The 20,107-nt window shown below is 42.1% G+C and overlaps 1 protein-coding gene across 3 annotated transcripts in view; it reads left to right on the top strand.

Annotated features, from left to right (window-relative positions):
• The first annotated feature begins 62 nt into the window (after positions 1 to 62).
• Positions 63 to 20,107, top strand: part of UIMC1 (ubiquitin interaction motif containing 1) — an 85,771-nt gene continuing 65,726 nt past the window's right edge. The window contains exons 1-2 of one of the 3 annotated variants that reach the window (XM_081850206.1): positions 63 to 918; positions 12,407 to 12,546. In XM_081850206.1, the coding sequence (XP_081706332.1) occupies positions 12,415 to 12,546 (132 nt within the window). In that variant the 5' untranslated portion in view covers positions 63 to 918; positions 12,407 to 12,414. Of the gene's footprint in view, positions 919 to 5,186; positions 5,256 to 12,406; positions 12,547 to 20,107 lie in introns of those variants that run through there. The other 2 variants (XM_081850205.1, XM_081850204.1) reach the window with 2 other exon arrangements.

Raw genomic sequence — 20,107 nt, 5'->3', positions numbered from 1 at the left:
CCCCGCGAACCGAAAAGATCGGGAAGCGCGAGAATCGAACGCCCTCGCGATATTTGGTTTGCACGTGATCGAAGCCGCCTCTCCCTGGGCGTCCATTTCTCTTGAGGGCACTGGGAGGGCCGAGAGGGGAGCAGTTGCTATGGGGATGGAGCCTGGCGGCATGGCCGCTGTCGTGAGGAGGCGCCGACCTGCACGCATCACCCCCCGCCTGCTCCAAAACGCCTCCAACTGCTGTGTGTGTATGTGCCCACTCATTTCTATGCTGTCGCATTTACACACCTCATTTCTGTGCACAAGAGAGTAGCAGTTTTGTTAAAACCAAACACGCCTCACTTGGGGAACATGGCAGGCGGCTAATAATTACGCTACGGCCGAATTAGGCTGCAGGACATGCGTGTTCTTAAATGGAGAGCCCCCTCGCGGAAAACCCGATTTCAATCCGGTTGGCGGGAAACAAAAGGCAGAGGGTGACTGGAAAGGCCGCGCGTGCAGGAAATCCCAGCTGAGAGTCGAGCGCAGTGACCCCTAGAAGAAGCCGAAAGGGCTTCTGTGTCGGCCGGCGGCGCTGATGCTATCCAGGCCCGGGGAGAAGTAGACAGGGCTGCCCGCTTGTCCAATGCTGAGCCGCCTTCACCCCGGATGACAGCGAAGGACCGGGCTGTGGGACGGCGCGAAGAAGAACGGCTCCCGTGACCCCCGCAAGCCCCGCCCTTCCCCTCAAGCGAGGCCGCCGACTATTTCCATTTTAGCTCCGGGAAGTGAAGTTGCTGGCGCCAGCTTGAGTGCGGGCAAAATATCCGCGGCCGAGCCTCCGTCACTCCCAGCAAGGGGCAGCGGAGCCGCCGACTTGCCTCCGCCGCTGAGCTGGTGGGAGGGGAAGGCGGGGTAGTGGCCCCGTTTGGGGAGGAGCCGGCCCCGGTGAGTAGCCTTGTCCCCCCGCCCGCCTGCCTGCCTCCCTCCATGGGGCCCGTAGGACCTTTTTCCATGCTTCCCTTGTGGGGGCTCTTCACTCCCTCTCCACCCCCCATCGCAGGGTCTCCCCATGGGTCTAGCAGCCTCTTCGCAGGGAGTCTTGGTGGTTGGGTGGCGCTTCGTTGCAACCTTGGTGGTCTAAACCCACCCCTTCCGTCTAAAGTAGGGGAGGATTCAGTAGGACCCGGGCTGGCCTGTCCTTCCACTTTTTTAACAGCCGTTTAATATGCAGAAATCGTCATGGGACGCTTTTCATGGCCTGGAGATACCTACCAAGCTGGCAGAGCTTCAGGAGCCCTTTCAAAGGTTTGCAACCTTAGAGTGAAATCTGACAAAAAGTTCGTTCTCTCCACAAAGGCCCTGCCTCTCCACAGGAGGCCTGCCTGCTCTGATGATCTTTTGCAGGTTTTTTAATGTGTCTGTTTTCAGTTCTCTTCTCCTCTGTTTAGTTTATGCACTTCTCTAGAAGTACCTTCTGCCTCAGGTTCTTGATCTTATAGGATGCAGAACTTTTAAAAAGATTGCTTATGTCCGCAGCTTTGTAGATTAGTCATGTTTGTACTTGATAACTGAGCATTCCTCAGAACAGACTGTATAAAAAGAGCCCACAAACAGGCATAGGAGTGCTTACCAGGATTTTTTTATTTTTATTTTTTGCAATATTTTGGAAGTCACTGTTGATAGTTATCTTTATTCAAGCTACCATATATATTTCATAGAAATAGCTTCTTCAGCTCTTGCTACCCCCATCCCTGCTTTAGTGTCTCCTACAGTTTTGAGTGTTGTGTGGACACATGATCACAGGACCATAATTCTCCCAGAATTTATTTGTGGCATTGTCTCTATCATTAGAGGAGGAGTGCTCTCTCAAATGCAGTAAAGTTGAGACAATACTACTGGTACGCCAGCTGAGACCTGTCTATGCATTGTGTGGCCTGGGTAGTACATGCTCGGTTAACTCCCGCTTGGACTACAGTGGTACCTCAGGTTACATACGCTTCAGGTTACATATGCTTCAGGTTACAGACTCCGCTAACCCAGAAATAGTACCTCGGGTTAAGAACTTTGTTTCAGGATGAGAACAGAAATCGTGCTCCGGCGACAGCGGGAGGCCCCATTAGCTAAAGTGGTGCTTCAGGTTAAGAACGGACCTCTGGAACGAATTAAGTACTTAAACCGAGGTACCACTGTACTGCAATGCGCTCTATGTGACTTGGAAACAACAACTAATCCAGAATGGGGCAGGTAGACTGGTGACAGGGAGCGGTTGCCAGGACCATATAACCCCAGTCCTAAAAGAAGTGTGTTGGCTCCCAGTATGTTTCTGAGCACAATTCAAAGTGTTGGTGCTGACCTTTAAATCCCTATATGGCTTTGGCCCTGTATGCTTGAAAGAGCATCTCCACCACCATCTTCTAGCCCGGACACTGAGATCCAGCCCTGAGGGCCTTCTGGTGGTTCTCTCATTGCAAGAGTTGAGGTTACAGGGAACCGGGCATCTGTGGAATGCCCTCCCAGCAGATGTCAAACATCCATGTGATTTTTAAAAGACATCTGAAGGCAGCCCTGTTCAGGGAAATTTTTGTGTTTGATGTTGTATTGTGCTTTTACTATTTTTTGTTGGGAGCCACCCAGAGTGGGCAGCATATAAATAATGGGCAGCATATAAATAATAAATTAGTATTATTAATAATAATATTCCCTTTAAAGAAACAATTTCTCTGACAAAATACCAATAAAGCTTTCTGCATTTCCTGCCGTGCCCCTCCCCTGCAATTCTTTGGCCATAATTATATTCACATTTCCTTCTTAGTTTAGATTTGTTTCCATGCTTTATGTGTTATTAGCCTTCCCAGTTCTGGGTTATAAAGCTCCCTTATTTTATTTTTTTAAACAAAAGTCTTGTCTAGTTTGCTCATCTGCTTATGGTATCACATACGAGGTTAGTAAAGCATGTACCATATGTGCAGAAGGGGGAGACACAGAGCAGCATGACTGTCTTCTAACAACAAGCAGTATTCTGTATCAAAGCACCCCACATCTATACAGGTACTTTTACCATGGGAACTGGAAATAGTGCAGAGGAAAAAATAATGGAGTTGGGGCAGCTTTTAGGTTTGCAACCTGTATTCAAACAAAATGATTGGTTTTGAATGAATTTTAGCGTAATTTCCCCTCTTTAAACATGGAACATTCTTATTTTGGTCAGGATGAAATATAAGGGTTTGGGTGTTCCATATGAAAAGTGTGTTCTAGAAAGCCGTGGATTTTTGGAAAACTGGAAATTGTCAAAATTCTGTTCTGTAGAGCTGTGTATAATTGAATAGGGTAGCATAAGTGTGCCTTGGGGTGGGGCTCCTTTATGGACTCCTTTATGGCAATCATTAAACTTGGTCATAGGTTGATTTGTACAGGAATACAATGCAATAATTGATGACTTTCAAGTTGAACCTTATTTCCTGGTAAACAGGAAATATTTTATTGCTGCTGTATCTAGTCTTTGTCTGCATCAGAACTGTAATAGGGTCAGGTCTGATTTGAACATTATTTACTTGCTCATTATGGATGAAATGTTTCCATGTGGCATTCAAAGTTCATATTGTACATACCAAATTGGCAGAATCTCATAGAACATCATGCCAATATTAGATGCTCTGTAACACTGATATGGTGACATTGCATGCAATTGGAATGACTGAGGTGCTGAGCCTAATACAAACTTTACTTTCTCCTGTGCGGAGTGCTGTCACAGATATATTTTATTAGTCTCCGCTTGTGGCCTTAGTAGATCTGAATCAGCACAGAATCGTTGCAGCCCCCCTAGAGGCGGACTTGATTATTGGTGCATGTGTTTTCAAAGGTAACAGCCTCAAGCCAGAGATATATTTTTTTTGGTACAAGCAACCCATCTTAAACCTAAACACATTTTCTCAGAAGCAAGTCCCTTTGATTTCAGTGGTACTTTCAAGGTATGCTTAGACTCTCAGTCGTTGCATAAAAATGACTTGTCTGATGCATAAGGTATGAATTTGCAACTCTGCTCTTCTGAATCCTTATTCCCACTTTGCTACTACTGTATTTCTTCTTTGAGCCTGTGCTTGCAACCACCGACGTGAACTCTACAGATCTGTTCCACATTTGGGAGACTAGGCTGAATTCATCTTTCCTTCTAACTGCTGAGTGCATCTAAAAATTGATCCATTCAATTTTACCAGATTTGGGTCAACCTTATGGTACACCCTCTGGTTCTTCCTCTTGCCTTTGATGCAGACAAAAGTCACACACACACAAGGATCTGCAATTGGCTCTTGTAAGAGTCTTATTAATCTTGAGCCATCAGCAGAGATTCAGAGTGCAATAGTGTATATCCTTTCTGAAAAAAATTGTAACATTATGTATTCCTTTCATCTTGCTACCCAGGTCATAAATTCATAGAATTGTTGAGTTGGAAGGGACTCCAAGGGTAATTTAGTCCAGGCTCCTGCAGTGCAGGTCCCCTTTAGGAGTTTTCTGAACAGTGGGTACAATAAACCCAATCTGTTGGGGCTGTTGTAAATTTGTTAGTTTTCAGAAAACATGGTAAACTGTTGGGAACAGAATTTTTAAAGGAGAGCACTATGTATTGTGTTTAATCACAAATTTTGAGTCCATAGTGTCGATTCTCATAATTTTTTTCCTTATACCTAAATTTGGGATAGCAGCTTACAAACAGCCGTCTGTAGCTTGAACCTCTCTAACTCATTTGGGGATGAGAGTCATTCATTTTTGGCCTTATTTTTGAGCATTTTAAGCTGTCACAGCTTGGCAGGTCTAGTGGCTGCAATGTCAAGATTGTGAATTATCCTGCTGGTAATTGTTTTCTGATTCATCAAAGTGATAGATGATGATGAAAGAAAATGGCAAATAATCATAAATGGGGAATTTTCAAGGATGCCCCTGAAAAGTGCAAGTTCTGAATTGAAACACATGTGGGCTTGCTTATTAATGGGTCACCTTTACTGTCTGAGCTTAAAGAAAGAAATGTTCTTAAGCATCCAGAAATGGGGTTGGGAACCCAGATGATTGGAAAACCAGCCTGTGAGCTAACTTGCAGAATTAGTTAACAGCAGACTCCCAGGGAGAGAGTAAGATGGAGGCATGAAAGCAAAACAAAAATTTCAATGCTTCCTGACTTGAATTGGTTTCTTTAATTTATGTTTGCAGGGACATCAGCCCTGTTGGCTTCAGAGCACCAGTGACAGTTGTGTGGTTGAGTATGCAATCCTAAACCCTCTTACTCGGAAGTAAGCCACATTTAAGTCAATGGGACTTTTTCTGAGCACACATGTATAGTGTTGCTTCTCTTAAAATGTTAGGGATAAGTGTGTCATCCTACCTGTGTTTTGTGCTTCATAGCAATCCCATATTGAATGTGTTCTGTCAGGCAGATGATATACTGCACAATCTGAGCAAGTTGAGTGCTGGTGTGAATGTTGTTTTTTTGGCAGGCTTGCAAATGCTCTTCCCCAATCTGCTTCCATGTATTTCACAGGCATACTAAGATACATGATCTGATTTATTGAATATGAAATAATAACACAACCAAATCTTTCTGAATTGTCTTTTGTATTGCATTTGCCTATTGCTCCAAAGTGTGTATCTTGTAAATATTTGAGTGTTTTTGCTTCCCTTTCTGTAAGCAATGGAAATTTCAGAGTGGCAGTGGTTGTTTTCCCATCAAAGTGAGAGCATTGGAGTGGGTCTTTGTATTTACAAACAAACATAGAGGGCAGGATTAGAAGTCATGCTAACAGAAGCCTGCACAGAGACTTCTGCTAGTGCACCAGGTCTTTCCCCTCCTTTCCTTTCTATGCAGAGCCTGATACTGGCTGTGGGGCAGTCTATATCGCAATATATATCTGCAGCACTTTTTAGTTCTTTGTTTACTTTGCCGCTGGATCTTTGATTGTCTAGCTTGCTCCTGGATTGTTAGCCCGCTCTGCATAATTAGCTGAGCTCTGAAAGTTTTTGGGGTGAGAGCAGAAAGTTCTGCTGAAAGAGGTGGGGTTTAAAGTTGGCTGCAGCGGAGAGCTTCTATCAGGGAGGGGAGGACAACAAAGCAGGGAGACAGGTGACTGTCTTCATGCTGAGGAAAGTAGCAAGAAACATAAAGGTGAAGCTGAAAGAGTTTGCTGGTTTATGTGAGGGCTTATCCTCATTTCTTATCAGTTAAGAGGGAGGAGGGAGAGAGCAAACAAAGCCAGCACACTATCTGCAAAGTATCTGTAAAGTATTGGTTCAGCTGAGCTATCCCCCTGGGAAGCTGTCAAGTCTCAGCCTTTTGTTCACTAGTATATTGCCTTGTTGAAACACTTATCACAATGTTATTTCAATACTGGTATTCAGCTGCACAGCCCTAGTCTGGAGCCTGTGGGAGAAGGAGAAGGAGAAAGGGAATTGTTTCATCTGGTAAACTGAAAGGCTCTGCTAAATTCCTCTCACAATTTCAGAGAAAAGGATAGAGAGCTGCATCACCCAGTGCAGACAGCACTGGTTCTGAACCCAGTAGAGTACATGAGTCTGCTCCATTAATCCTCTTTTCCTAATGTCAAATCTCTATCCTATTTCTTTCTGTTAATAACCTGATTGCTAAAGCAATAGCTCAGACAGAACTAGTACAGCTATTCCTTTTTTTCACTGCTGCCTGAAGGTATCTTGTTCTCTCAAATAACTCTGTGTTTCTCCTTGCTGTCCCTTGTTCATGGATTCCCCGCCCCCCAGAACAATCTTCTGGTTCTACCTCTCTCTTCTTCCAAATCCTTCCTCCATATAGTTCTTGATTATCTGTCCAGTCATCCTTAAATGTGTGTTACTGCCCTTGCTCAACTTCAGCTCTTATTGCCCTTGCCCCTCCTATCCATTCTCTTCCATTGTTGAGCTTTAGTTCAGAGGTGGTAGCCACAGAGGTCTATGGACTACAGCTCCCATAATCCTTAACCATTGACCATGCTGGTTGAGACTGATGAGAGGCAGGAGTCCAACAACATCTAGAGGACCACAGGTTAACCCCCCGTTTTAGACTGTAGGCTCCTGCCCTGGCTGCTTTCATTTCTACGTATGCGGTAAAGCACCATTTGCATTATTGCTACATTCTCTCATATAAAAGCAATTTCCAACATTTCATTGCATTGTAGCATGATCAGGAAATGAAAAGCAGAGCTATGCAGTTTGGAATTGGTTTAATTCTTAGTGGTTCTCATTGCATTTTATGATGTAGAGTTATAGGGATACATCCAGGAAGATGGTTGAGAAAAGACCAACACCTGTACTGGGGTAGCTGTTTTTATGGGAGAAGACTGTCATGGTAACATCTGCATTAGATATATGGTGAGGTGCACAAAGCCCCCCTCGGCCAGTGCAGTAGGGTGTGTCATTTTAGGAGGTGAAACTTAACTTTCGCAAATTTCTTCAGTGAGGGGTCTTTAAAATATGTTTTTAATGAATTTAAATTCTTCTTATTTTTTGATTGAGTAACATTTAGCTTGGTAAATTATGTTTGATTAGAAAGCACATAAACTGCTCTTGGAAAGCCAAAGAACTTTAATTTTGCCTTCCAAAAATGTCAGGAAGTGCTATAAAAATTTTTGTTTCTCTGCATAAAACATATCCTTTTAAGCATGCAACATTACCTTGTAATCATAAGACAATGTTAGAAAGTAATCAGACATCAGACACTCCCGTTTATTCTGCATCCAATACACTCCCACCATTGATTTTGGAAGTGGTATACACAAGGTTTGATCTGAACCAGCTTTGATCCGAATTCAGAAAAAGCCCAGGCTGGCCTCCACTGCTGCCAGCAGCGACGCCAGAGGGAAACCGCGGTGTCTGGTGCACCTACCAAGGGAGCCACAGCCTCCCTTCCCACCCAACAACCCCGTGGAGCTCCGAGGCTGGAGGGACCTCAGAGCCAGAGCAACAAAAACTTGAAAGCACACAAAGCCCCAGGCCCAGAAGGCTTCACAGCAGAATTCTATAGGAAATTCAAAGAACCCCTGATGACCTACATGACCCGCCTATTCAATGACATCATGAAAGGGGGGCCCATCCCCAAAACCTGGACCCACTCCAAAATAGTTACCATCCCAAAACCACTGAAAGACAGCCTCAAAGTAGAATCATATCGCCCACTCTCATTAATAAACCAAGACTACAAGATATTCACAACAATCTTGGCCAACCGCCTAAAAATCTTGTGCAGGTTAATAGCCCCAGACCAGACTGGCTTTGTCCCTGGTCACAATATTACTGAACCTGATCAAACACAGCAAGGCAACTAAACTCCCACTGACAATTATGTCCCTAGACATCCTCAAAGCTTTTGATTGCTTAGAATGGAAATACCTATTAGCAGTACTAACTAGCATGAAATTTGACCCCAACTTCCTACAAATCCTCAAACAAATATAGGTACTCCCAAGCCTCAGCAAAATGCAGAACTAACAATATGTAACACTCTAGCAATCCAGAGGCACAAAACAAGGATGCCCACTATCTCCCTTCTTATTTATCCTGGCTCTGGAACCCTTAGCAATCCGAATCCGAGCAGCCTCAGACATCAAGGGAGTGGAAATAAAAGTCAGAACCTATAAATTAGGGCTCTTTGCAGATGACCTAATGGTCACAACACCAGACCCCCATAAACACAGCAACCTACCTAATCAGAGAACTCAACGCATTTGCAATGGTGTTGGGCCTACAAGTAAACTTTGCAGAGTCAGAAGCTATGTGCTTCAACACCCCTCCTCCCACCCAAAAAGAACTCACTAATATCACCAAGATAAAACTTTGCCACACTAAGTTCAGATACCTAGGGGTACAAATAACCAGAAACCTCAATAAATTATACCTCCACAACTACAAGCCCCTGTGGCACCAAATAAACAAAGACCTAAAGAGATGGAACAACAAGAATTTCACTCTCTCAGACAAAATAGCCACGATCAAAATGATCACCCTCCCAAAACCTACCTATTCCAAACCCTCCCAATCTGGATTCCCCAAACCCAACTCCGCATGGTTACATGGAAAAAATGTTACAGGGGAAAAATATGAGAGAGAGATATTGCACATACTTTTGTAAATCAAGAAAATCTTTAATAACAATACATTTAAAAAAGAAAAAGTAATGACATCATCAGTTAATAAGAAATGTAAACAGGAAGTTTAATCAAGTCTTACTTTGATTCGTTCTTTGACATCAGCCGCTAATTTGCTTCTTCGCCACTGATGTATCCCTCACACTTTTCTTGTGTATACACCCTGCTTACTGGCTCTGTGACTTGTTTCACACACCTCTGTATAGATTGAACATGGCAGGGCCACTACGGAACTTGCATGGGCTTGTCAGTGGACTTCTATACTTTGGCTGTAGTAAGTTTACATGTCAAAGGAGGTTCATATACCCAGTCAGCTATCAGCTCCAACAGGAACAAAGCACAGGGGTTGATGCAATATGTCTTCCTTGGACGTACAGAAATGCCTCCCAGTATGTCATCATCTCCGCCCCTTAAGTCAACAATCTTTTGGACACCAGCTCTCCTCTCTTCACTGTCATCTGAGCACAAGAGTGTCTGGATTATCATTTCGCTGAATGCATACCATGCTGAGCACTAAGTGGTTGGCAAAACAGCATCTACTACAGCCGCCTTTTGTAGCTGAAACAAGATGCAGCGTGCGCCTTCCACCCAATAGTGTTTTACTGTGATGTTGAACCAACAGGGGTAGTATACACAAACAATGTATTGCACTCTCAGTCTTAAATTGTTGAGGGTTTTGCCTTTAAGTCTTTTTTGAAACCCATATGTAATGAAGCCTGTTTGCTGCTGTTACCACCTTGAATAGTTCACTGGACCAATGTCTAGAAGAGCCAGATCTGTGGGATGTTTTTCTGTCCTTATGGCCTGTGTGATCTGATACCCGTACACTTAATCAGTAGACAGATCCTTAACAACATTGTCACTCAGTGAAATAAGAGGCTCTCCAATTGAGAGTTGGGTGAATGAAGGATCAAATTCAAGTTCTGCAGCAGTGTCTAGCATCTTGCCACTGCTACCTGTCCACTTGCTGTTAGATAAGGTCTCCCCATCAAATGCTGTGATCAAGTGTCACAGGGGTGTGGACACAAACCAACCAGAGCAGCTTACAACCTGGTTTGACCTCTACCCAGTGCATGGTATCCCCCACCCAGCCAGTGTTAGCATTTGTAGAATCACCTCCAATGGCCTGCAGGCTCTTATCAATGCCCTTCTTCATGAAATCTACAGTTTAATTAGCAATAATGTCAGCTGGTTTCGCCCTATTTGAACCTTTCTCTGGAGTGAAGTGGTAGAGATACCTTCCACCTGGCTCACTGCACACAGAATAATGCTGTTCTGTGATGATGCTGAGGAACTGCTGATCTGAATTGTCTTCTTTCAGCATATCTTTAGTTGTATCTTCGCGGACGTCTAAAAAGATGTAGTCAGTTTCATCCTTCTGACACAGATAATCAAATTCCTGATCCAGGGATTTTGTTACTTTTTCTTGGTCCCTCTTGACTTTATTGTGATCAATTACAAGTCCTTTGTGTTCTTCAGTGATCAAGCCAGCATCCACAAAGGCAGCAGTGGTGATGGCAGCTGTTGCATGTAGGCCAGCACCCCATCTAATGCTATGCATAGCAACATTATATATTTCAAATGTGTTGTATACATTTTTCTAATTAAAATGTTATTTTTTTGAAGTATTAGAAGTGGACGGTATACTTGGTTTTCCTAATGTCAATTAATAACTTCCATCATTTCCATCTTGGGCATCAGCTATTTGTTCTTCATTTTAATCAGCAGAGAAAATAATTTCATTTGATGGCATTGAAGCATCCTGCTTACTTCTCTGCTTATATTCAGCAAGACTTATTCTCTCATCTTCTTGCCACTTGCTTTTTGACTTTTCTCTTATACCCAGGCAGATCTGGCAAGCCTGACTAATGTGATCCAATCATTTTTAATGATTTAAATGCAATTTTTTTAAAAGATTCCCATTTGTTTTTTAATATGACAATTTTAAAATTATTGGAAATTCCACAAAAATGTTAAAAGGTCATTATTTTCTATGGAGCTATATACCAAGCAAAACTAAATTACATTAATTTAACCAAAATATCATTTAAATTCCCAAGTGATGCTACAACTTTTTAGCACCCCTCATTTTTGGAATTTGAAAGTTGAAAAATTCAACACGCCCTACCAGGGCAGCCCTTTGCGAACCAAACCTAACCAGTATGGCTCTTGACCATCATCATGCAAATATCTCTGCTGGTTGTAAGATAACCCAGAAAGTTACTCCTACCATGATAGCTTTCATGCAGTGGGACCTTGATTTTTTCTCTACGCATTCTTTTGGTTTCCTGTTTGTGTTGTTATCACTTAGGATGCTGAGCCCATAGCCAGAAAAGCTTTGGAGAACATAGTGCGGGGGTGGGGATGGGGAGGATTTGCGGTGTTGCTGCATCTCTCAGTTGGCGAAGAGCCCTAATCAGCTTTTCTGGCTGTGCTTTCACTGTTAAAGCTTGTTATGTAGCTCTCTTGCTATGTATAGGGTGGCAATGAAGGACTTTGCCGGAAGCGCCAGCTCTAATTGCACTTGCACCTGCCCTCCCCTCTGTTTCTCATAACTCTTAGCATTTCTGGCTTTTCAGCAGTTTTCCCCCTCTAGCTGCAGAATGCCCTTTCTGGAACAGGTAGCCATGGTTTGTCCCAGCAGAGGGCACTATGAGCATGCTGTTCAGTGGGTGACTTAGGCTATAAAAGGAGAGCCAAGTGTCCTTGACTTTTCTCTCTCGTTTTCATTTAGTCTTTTTGCCGTTCTTCTGACCTTTGTCTTATTCCTACAGTACACTTCCAAGCTGTTGCTCTGTGAGCATATTACTTGAAAAATGCAGCTCCTTTCCCGTGCCTAATTGAATATGAAAGCTGGCAACTGCTTCTGATGCTTTGGTTTCCCCCTTCTGTAGTGCTGAGTCTAGCACGATTCGCTGTCCCTTTCTCAGTTTTTCCTGCATCAGCAGTGGAGCCAGGTTTAGGCTAATAGGGGTTTGGGATGGCAGGCTGATGTTTTCTGATGTTGCATGAATAACTTTGGGCAAGTTGGAAATGTGTTTTTGTAGCTGCTATTCATTGCTTTGGAACCTGCTGTTAGTCGGTGTTTTCTAGCTTCTTCCTGATTTAATCAGCTATATAAGGTAGTCTTAATTGGGTGAGTGGGGATTTATGAATGTGCCTCTGAATAAGTCTCAGGTCTCCACACCTATGAGACAAGAATGGATTGCCTAGGGTGCTCTACCTCCAAGTAATCAATTAGGAGGGGAAACTGAACCAGGATCAGTCGGACAAATAAATATTTCTGTTTGTTCCAGTGGAAAGGATGCCAAAGAAAAAGCGGAAAACTTCAGATGGGCCTGATTCCCAGAGCCAGGATGAGGGAGAAAAGTCAAGGGAATTGTCAAATGCCATGGTTGTGGATGCATGCATTGTCATATCTGACAGTGATGGAGAGGTGAGTATTCAAGAACAAACAATGCAATTTCTGACTTGAATTCTATTTGTATACCAGTGCATTTTCTTTCCCCTCCCCCATAAAATTTTATTTTGAAATAAAGTTGGAAATACAGGCAACAAAATGAAAGAACACCACAGAATATTATATCATGATCACTAATTAAGAGGAAACGGAAAAAGGAACTCACTGATTACTGGCCTTGGTATATCAGGCGTGGGCTGCTGGGACAATTAGAGTATAACAGCCTGGGGAGAGGGTCACTAACTACTGGATGAGTTTGGATGTCCAAACTACAGTTAGAAAAGAAATATGCATCTGTATTTGATTAGAATGCAGTTAGGTGTTTGATGGGCTTTCACAGGAGATAAGATAAACAAAAACCATGGTGTCAGAACGCCCTGTCTCCCCCAATACAATTGCTTCCTTATTGAGCAACTTCATACATAATCATGGTCCCTCAGATTTAATCAATCTGCTAATTTATTTTTATGGGAGAGTTTATTCTACCTCTCTATCTGGAGTTAGGTAGCTGGACTTTGACACAATAGTCTATTCTGCTTAATGTATTTTTAGGAGAGCTTTGATTTATTTTTCTCTAAGTAATCATATAGTCATACTTGGAAAGAATAGGCATTTGGCATTGGAAATAAATTCTCCACACTCCCAGTTTCCTCTCACTACTGTATTGGCCTGAATATAAGCTGCATCCGCAAATAAGCTGCACCTTTAAAATTAGGTGGCTTGGGGGAGACTTGGAAGCCACGGAAGGGATGGGCATCATTGCCCTGTGCTCCCAGGCTGCTCACGGGGTGGGGGGGAGCCACACCACTTTGCCGGTGGCATAAGGTCACAAATATAAGCCACACTTTAACTTTTAATGATCAGAATTTGGAAAAAAAAATGCGCGGCTTATATTCGGGCCAATATGGTATATCCTTTTTTTGGTTTGTATTTTTTTTTTATTATCACACACACACACGACTCTTTGCAGTATATTTTAAACACTAAACAAAACACAACACTTTAAACTAAAATAGCTGCATGCTCATAGGGGGAAGAAATCTGTGTCTCATGTAATTTGACAGGACAAATCCTAGTTCGTATAGCTCAAAATTGCCACTTTGAATTTTGTGCAGAAAGTAGCTGAAAGCTGACTTGAAACACCTCTGTCAGGAGGGTGAATGTGTTCTGCATCAGCTGCAGTCACCCAGCAGTCCTCAATTCTCTGTATACAGTTAATTACAGGAGCCTGCTTTGAATCTAAGAATAGCTTGCTGGAGAAAGCCAGTGGCCCATCTAGTCCAGCATCATATTCTCACAGTCTAACCAGATGCCTGTGGAAGCTTAGGAAGGGATGAACAAAGGCCAGTAGATATAAATAGGTAAAAAAAAGGTTGTGGCCAGAGGTAGAGAAAAGCTTCCCCATATACCCTGTTCTCCAAGTACAACATTTTATATTTATTTATTTATTTAGAATATTTTAGATGCCACCCTTTAAGGAAACTTCCAGGGTGGTTTAGAAAAACAGAAGTGCACATGACCCCTAAAAATGTTCCCATGTTATGAGAACTTGCCCTGTAAGCTGCTGAAGGAGGATGGTAGGTGCCTGAGGTGTTGGGGATGACACTCCAAAGTTATTCCAGTTGTGGTATCTATTTGTTTAAAATATGCTGTAGTGATGGCTAAGTGTTGTTCAGCTGAACTTTAAGAAGATTAACAAATGACCCTGTTCAGACAGGAGTCTCATTCTGTCCAGTGTGACATAATTATGTTTAATAGAAACCAAATGTCAAGCTTGGGGGCATTCCACAGAATTCCCTAATGACAACCTTTTACTATTAAATAAGTGCTGATAGCAGCATTATTCACACAGCTTACTGATTCTAGGGAAGGTCCAAATCCTTGTAAGCTAAAGCCAAGTCCAGCAAAACGACCACCAGAGGAACTCATTTGCCATTGTATAGTTGCAGTTTTTACGGTACATCCTCACCCAGTACTTTTAAAATTCCAGGATAGCATTTTACACAATACCAAGGGATCTTGACTTCCCTACTGATTATAGATCTTGTGCCTAGTTCCTTTAGTGGCCAGTATTGATAAGCAGATAGTTATTATGTGCAAAGACTAAAAACAAAGCAAAAACCACAAAAACAAACACAAATACAAAAAATCCCACATAAGCTAAACAGAGGTTGGGGGGGGGACCTTTACATCAGATGATATTGAAAGTTCCATCTGCATCCTTATTAGAGATCTTCCCTGCTGGGAAAATTCTTTAAAGAAATACATCATACAGCAGTGATTATTCCTTTTTGTTAAACCCCGATCTCGGCAAATATGCTAAGCTAACTTCAGATTTGTGCTGTGTTGCGATCTTCATATTGAAATCTGCAAGGAAAGACAAAACCAATAATGACAAGAGAGTCTACAATGCATGCAAGATCAGGACCTATTGTTGGCCACAATCTTTTATCTCAGTGTGCATATATTTGAAAATAAAGAAACAAAATAACTCTTAAAATGAATCTGTAAAAATAATAGGCACTTTCACTTGACTGTACGTTCAGACCTATAAACAATAAATTCTGGTGGCATAATCTCTCATATTACAGTACAGGATATGCTCAGGGAGGCCATTAAAGAGCCAATTAGGTTCTGTTTAAGTGAAAACAGTTCACAGCCAGTTGAGTAAATGGATTTATTCTGTTTGCTCTGTTTTCAGATCTGAGGCTATAACCCTGCCTTCTCATTTTCTCTCCTGCAAAAAATACCTTTCCTGGGAATTGTGAAAAATGTGTCTGACTCCTGAAACATTTCCTCAGATTTGCCAGGCATGCAATACAAAATTCAAGTCCTGAATTCCATTGTTGCATTAAAGTAAAAGGCATGTAATAGTCTGGATAAACGACAGTTTTAGAGAGGAGTAGATTCTCAATTCTTCTGGCAGCTGCTCACATGTGGTTCCCTATGATACACAGATTTATAAGGCAGGCTTGGAAACCAGAAGTTCATTGGGCTCTTTCTTTGGCAACCTCCTGACAGGTATCTTTAGAACAAGCCTCCCACCCTCCTCTTGAGCCAGGATGCTTTGTAGCAGTTGCAGCTGGAAAGTCTCCAGCAACTCGCTTTTGATGATCTCTGGCAGGCTGAGTCTCCCTGGTGTTTCTCAGTCATGCTTTGTTGTCAAACTCCTCTGTGCTATTTTGCAAACTTCTTCTTGCAGTGGGCTTTGCCATAGCATCTGTTAAGGCTAATCTGAAGCAACTTTTCTGCCCAGTGGCCTGTCTAATCAATACTGATTGCCTCATAGGCTCGAGTTGCTTTTGTCTTCAACTTGTGCTATCTGTGCATATGTGATTAGACCCTTTATCAGCCTTTTACTGATATCGACAAAAAATGGTTTCTTTTCTCAGTAGAGTGTATGTAGATTGTGAAGCGATGTTAAGCTGAATTCACTCTAACGTATTCGTTATGTATTTATCACACCCTCCTTTAGAGAACTCAAGAGTGCTACCCTGTAAAGTAAATTAGACTGAGAGGGAAAGGAAGTTCTGTTTCACAGGCAGAAGTCTCTGTGTTAATGGGATGATTTTGTTGGATACAACCCTTTATACTGACTTTCTTCTGTAGTTTTACATATTTCATTAGGACAACTTGTTGAGCTGAATCTGTACAGCTTTCAAAGTATAAGAAAGAAGATGTGGAAGCTGGCATTGGGTCAGCCTTTTGGTCCATGTAGCTCAGGACAATCTCCTTCAACTTGCAGTGACATCCTACTCTGTCGCTATCATCCTTTCAATTGGAGATGATAGGAATTGTACCTCAACCATTCCACATGGCGACTTTCTATTTATTTTATATATATACCCCACTTACATTATAGAATATCAAAGCAGCGCAGAGAAAGCCAGAAATAAGTATAAAGTACACATCAGAAATAATACAATTAAAATATCAGTATAACTCCAGGAGATGATCAGCGGACAATAATTAAAATTCACATTCAGAAACTGGGTAAATAAAAAGGTCTGCATAGGAAACAGCAGATTGTTGGAGCCACAAGAGGTCTGGAGGGTGGCAACACAATAACAGGCCTTTTCTGTGGTGGCTCCCCCTTTGCGGAATGCTCTCCCCAGGGAGTCTTGCCTGGGGCCTTCATCTTTAGGTGCCAGGTGAAAACTGTTTCTCTGTAATCAGGCCTTTGGCTGATTAACATTCTATAGTATTTTAAATGTGTTGATGGCAGAGGGGTTATTGGCTTGTTTTCGTTTTATTATGTATTTTGTGCTCTTGTTTTGTATTTTGTATTTTGAACTGGCCTGTGATCTTCAGATGAAGGGTGGTATACAACTGTAATAAATAAATAAACAATAAATCAATAAAATTAATACATTGAACATGGCCTAGATTGAAGCATATGGTCAGCCAGCGCAGCTGCTTCAACAAAGGTGTCATATATTGATGGCAGTTAACTCCAGACAGCATACTAACAGCAGCATTTTGCACTAACCGCAACTTCTGAACCAGCCTCAGGGACAGTCCCAATGAAGTGCATTGCAGTAATCAAGTGAGCTGTGTATGTGGCACAGTCGTGAGATTATCCCTGTCCAGGACTGTCAATAGCTGGCATACCAAGCTAAGCTGGTAGGAAGCAGCCCTCACTACTGAAGCCACTTGAGCCTCTAGTGACACATGAATCAGTGAGTACCCCCAGACTATGAACATGCTATTTTTAAGGGAGTGTCCAGAACAGGCAAATGGCCAGTTTCCTGGATGCCCAAACCACCTACCAGCAGTGCCTTCATCTTGCCAGGATACGATTTCAGTATATTGGCCATATACAGTAGGCTTCTGAATACCAGTTGCTAGGAATCGCAAGCAGGGAGATTATAGTTGCACTTAGGCCCTGCTGGTGGGCTTCCCATAGGCATCTGGTTGGCCACTGTAGGAATAGGATACTGGACTAGGTAGGCCTTTGGCCAGAACCAGCAGGGCTCTTCTTATCTTACATATTATTTGCAAGCGCAGTGGAGCGCTCCAAGTGGAGCGCAGGTTTTTGTGACGGAGGAGAGACTATTGAAATCTCTCAGCTACATCCGTGAACTACATGCACTTATTTTACTCTTCTTCAGTACAGAAGCTATGAACTTCAAAACTCAAAGTTCTTGGATGAAATATATTGGATGAATCTTGAACAGGTCAAGACTACTGGTCTTTCCAGAATATTATTTCATAGAATAAAACACTTTTCATTTTTCTTCCACTAGCATTGGTCCAGCATGTTTACTGCTTGTGGGCTTCTCATAGGCATTTAGTTTTTTTATTATTTTTTATTTATATAATTTATATCCTGCACCCATCATATGTGATCTTGGGCCCACAACAATAAACAGCCAAGTATCTTTGGGTTATATAACGGCTCATTCAGAAGGCCTGACAGCAGGGGAGAGTCCTCAGCTGGTGCAAAAATAATAATAACTAAAGTTGGTACCTGGCAATGCTTGGAGGGTGGGATGCTGGTCAGTGTGAGGACAGGTTGCTGGGCTAGATGGTCTGTGCTGGCAGGACTCCTATGCATTAGAAGGAGGTGTGCAATTCATAGCTGGAGGGAAAGGGCTTGCCTTACTGGTATTTGCCACTTCTGAAAAAGGGCTACATGAAGATTCCAGTGATCAGGAGAGTTTTTTGGAGGAAATATCATTTTCTCAATGAGAATATATAGTTCTTTGGGTGTTGGGAAAGATACAATACAGGAAAGACATTTAAATCCCTTGAAATGTGCAAAACAAGTGAGCGAAATAGTGATAGCCTCAACAGACCCTATGTATGATTTGCTCTATTGGATAGCTGCAGTCCAGGGAGCTTCTGCAGTGAATCCAATTAATCCTTGTGGCCTAAACACACACGCGCGGTTTTCAGTGACTCAGATTTTTAAAAGCATACTTATTTAATAAAACCAGAAAATGAAAAACGCTATTTAATTAGGTCTTAGATCTGCTCATGGGAAGATTTTGTTTCTAGTGGGAGCAAACCCCTTAATCCAGAAGTGCTCTATATCTGTGCTGGCGAGAATGGCCTTGAGATACCTTCATTGAATGCAGAGAAGGAAAGAAATCAACAAAGGCAGTGGGGCTGCTCTAATCTGACCCAGCCTTTTAATAATGCTCATCCGCCTACGAGAATATCAACTACTCAAGGGACCATTCAACCAACTGCCTTTTTAATAAGACTGCTAGTCCAAAAATAATCTTAATCAATTAAGTATCTCCAGCACTGCTACAAGGTCATTCCTAATGCAAAACTTACAAGGAAAACTAATAGTTATGCTTGATTTGATCTCTGTGCTGTATTCCTCTGTTCACAGGAAGAATTCTGGATAGAGTTTCCCTTTCTTTGGGTTAAAAAGCTTTCAGAATATCATCATCTGTGTTGCTTTTTTCAAATAGGGATGTGCAGTTTAATTTATGCTTACAAGCAATTGCAGCGTATGTTTTGTCCAAAGACTGCAGAAAGAGATTTGTTCTTAAAAACTCCATATATTTTCATTCAAAAGGAACTGATTAATTTACCACTGTTTCAAGCTAGATGATTTGAAAACTGTTAATGAATTCTTACAAAACAACCTTATGTGCAGTGACTAGAAAATAAGGACCATTGAAATCATCTTAAATAGCCTACATAACTCAGTTATCTAAAATCTAGATGTGCACAATATTAATACATCCAGTACTGCTGTATAGGACAGAATCTTGGGTAACAATGAAAAAATGAGAAACACACATTGATGATATCTGAAAACAAAATTATCAGGAAAATCTTTGGTCATATCAGGGAAAATGAAACCTGCAGATGAAGGATTAAAGAAGAAATAAGAAGTCTCTATGACAAGCCAAGCATAGTGGGGGAGATTAAGGCAAATTTATTTCAGTAGCTCAGGTGCATCCGAGATACGGATAAGCAGAGAGCAGTGACAAAACAACTTTTGTAGTAACACCATGCCTTATTATTTTTATTTATTAAATTTGTATACTGCCCTTCATCTGAAGATGACAGGGTGGTCCACAACATAAAAATACAAAATGAGAACACAAAATACAGAATAAAACAAAAACAAACCACTAACCTCTTTCCCACAAACACAGAGAAAAGCCAAAGGCCTGGTTATAGATGTTTTTGCCTGTTGCTTAAAGATATGTAATGAAGGTGCCAGGTGAGTCTCCCTGGGGAGAGCATTCCACAAGTTGGGAGCCACCACAGAAAAGGCCCATTCTCATGTTGTCACCCCCCAGACCTTATGAAGCAGTTCATATGGGAAGAGGCAATCCTTGAGGTACTGTGGTCCTGAGTCATTTAAGCCTTTATAGGTCAAAACTGACACTTTGAATTGGGCCCAAAAACTAATGGGCAGCTAGTGCAGTCAGGCCAGGATTGATGTAATATGCTCAGACTGTCTTGCTCTGGTGACCTTACTTCATTTTAACTTTTCCAGGATATTCCTGAAAATTCCAGTTTAGGAGCAATATGAGGGTGGGGGTAATGTTTCAGCAGGGAGGTAGCT

This window comes from Podarcis erhardii (assembly GCF_964252035.2).
Source record: "Podarcis erhardii genome assembly, chromosome: 2".
Classification (NCBI taxonomy): Eukaryota; Metazoa; Chordata; class Lepidosauria; order Squamata; family Lacertidae; genus Podarcis; species Podarcis erhardii.
This window is presented reverse-complemented; position numbering and strand designations above follow the sequence as displayed.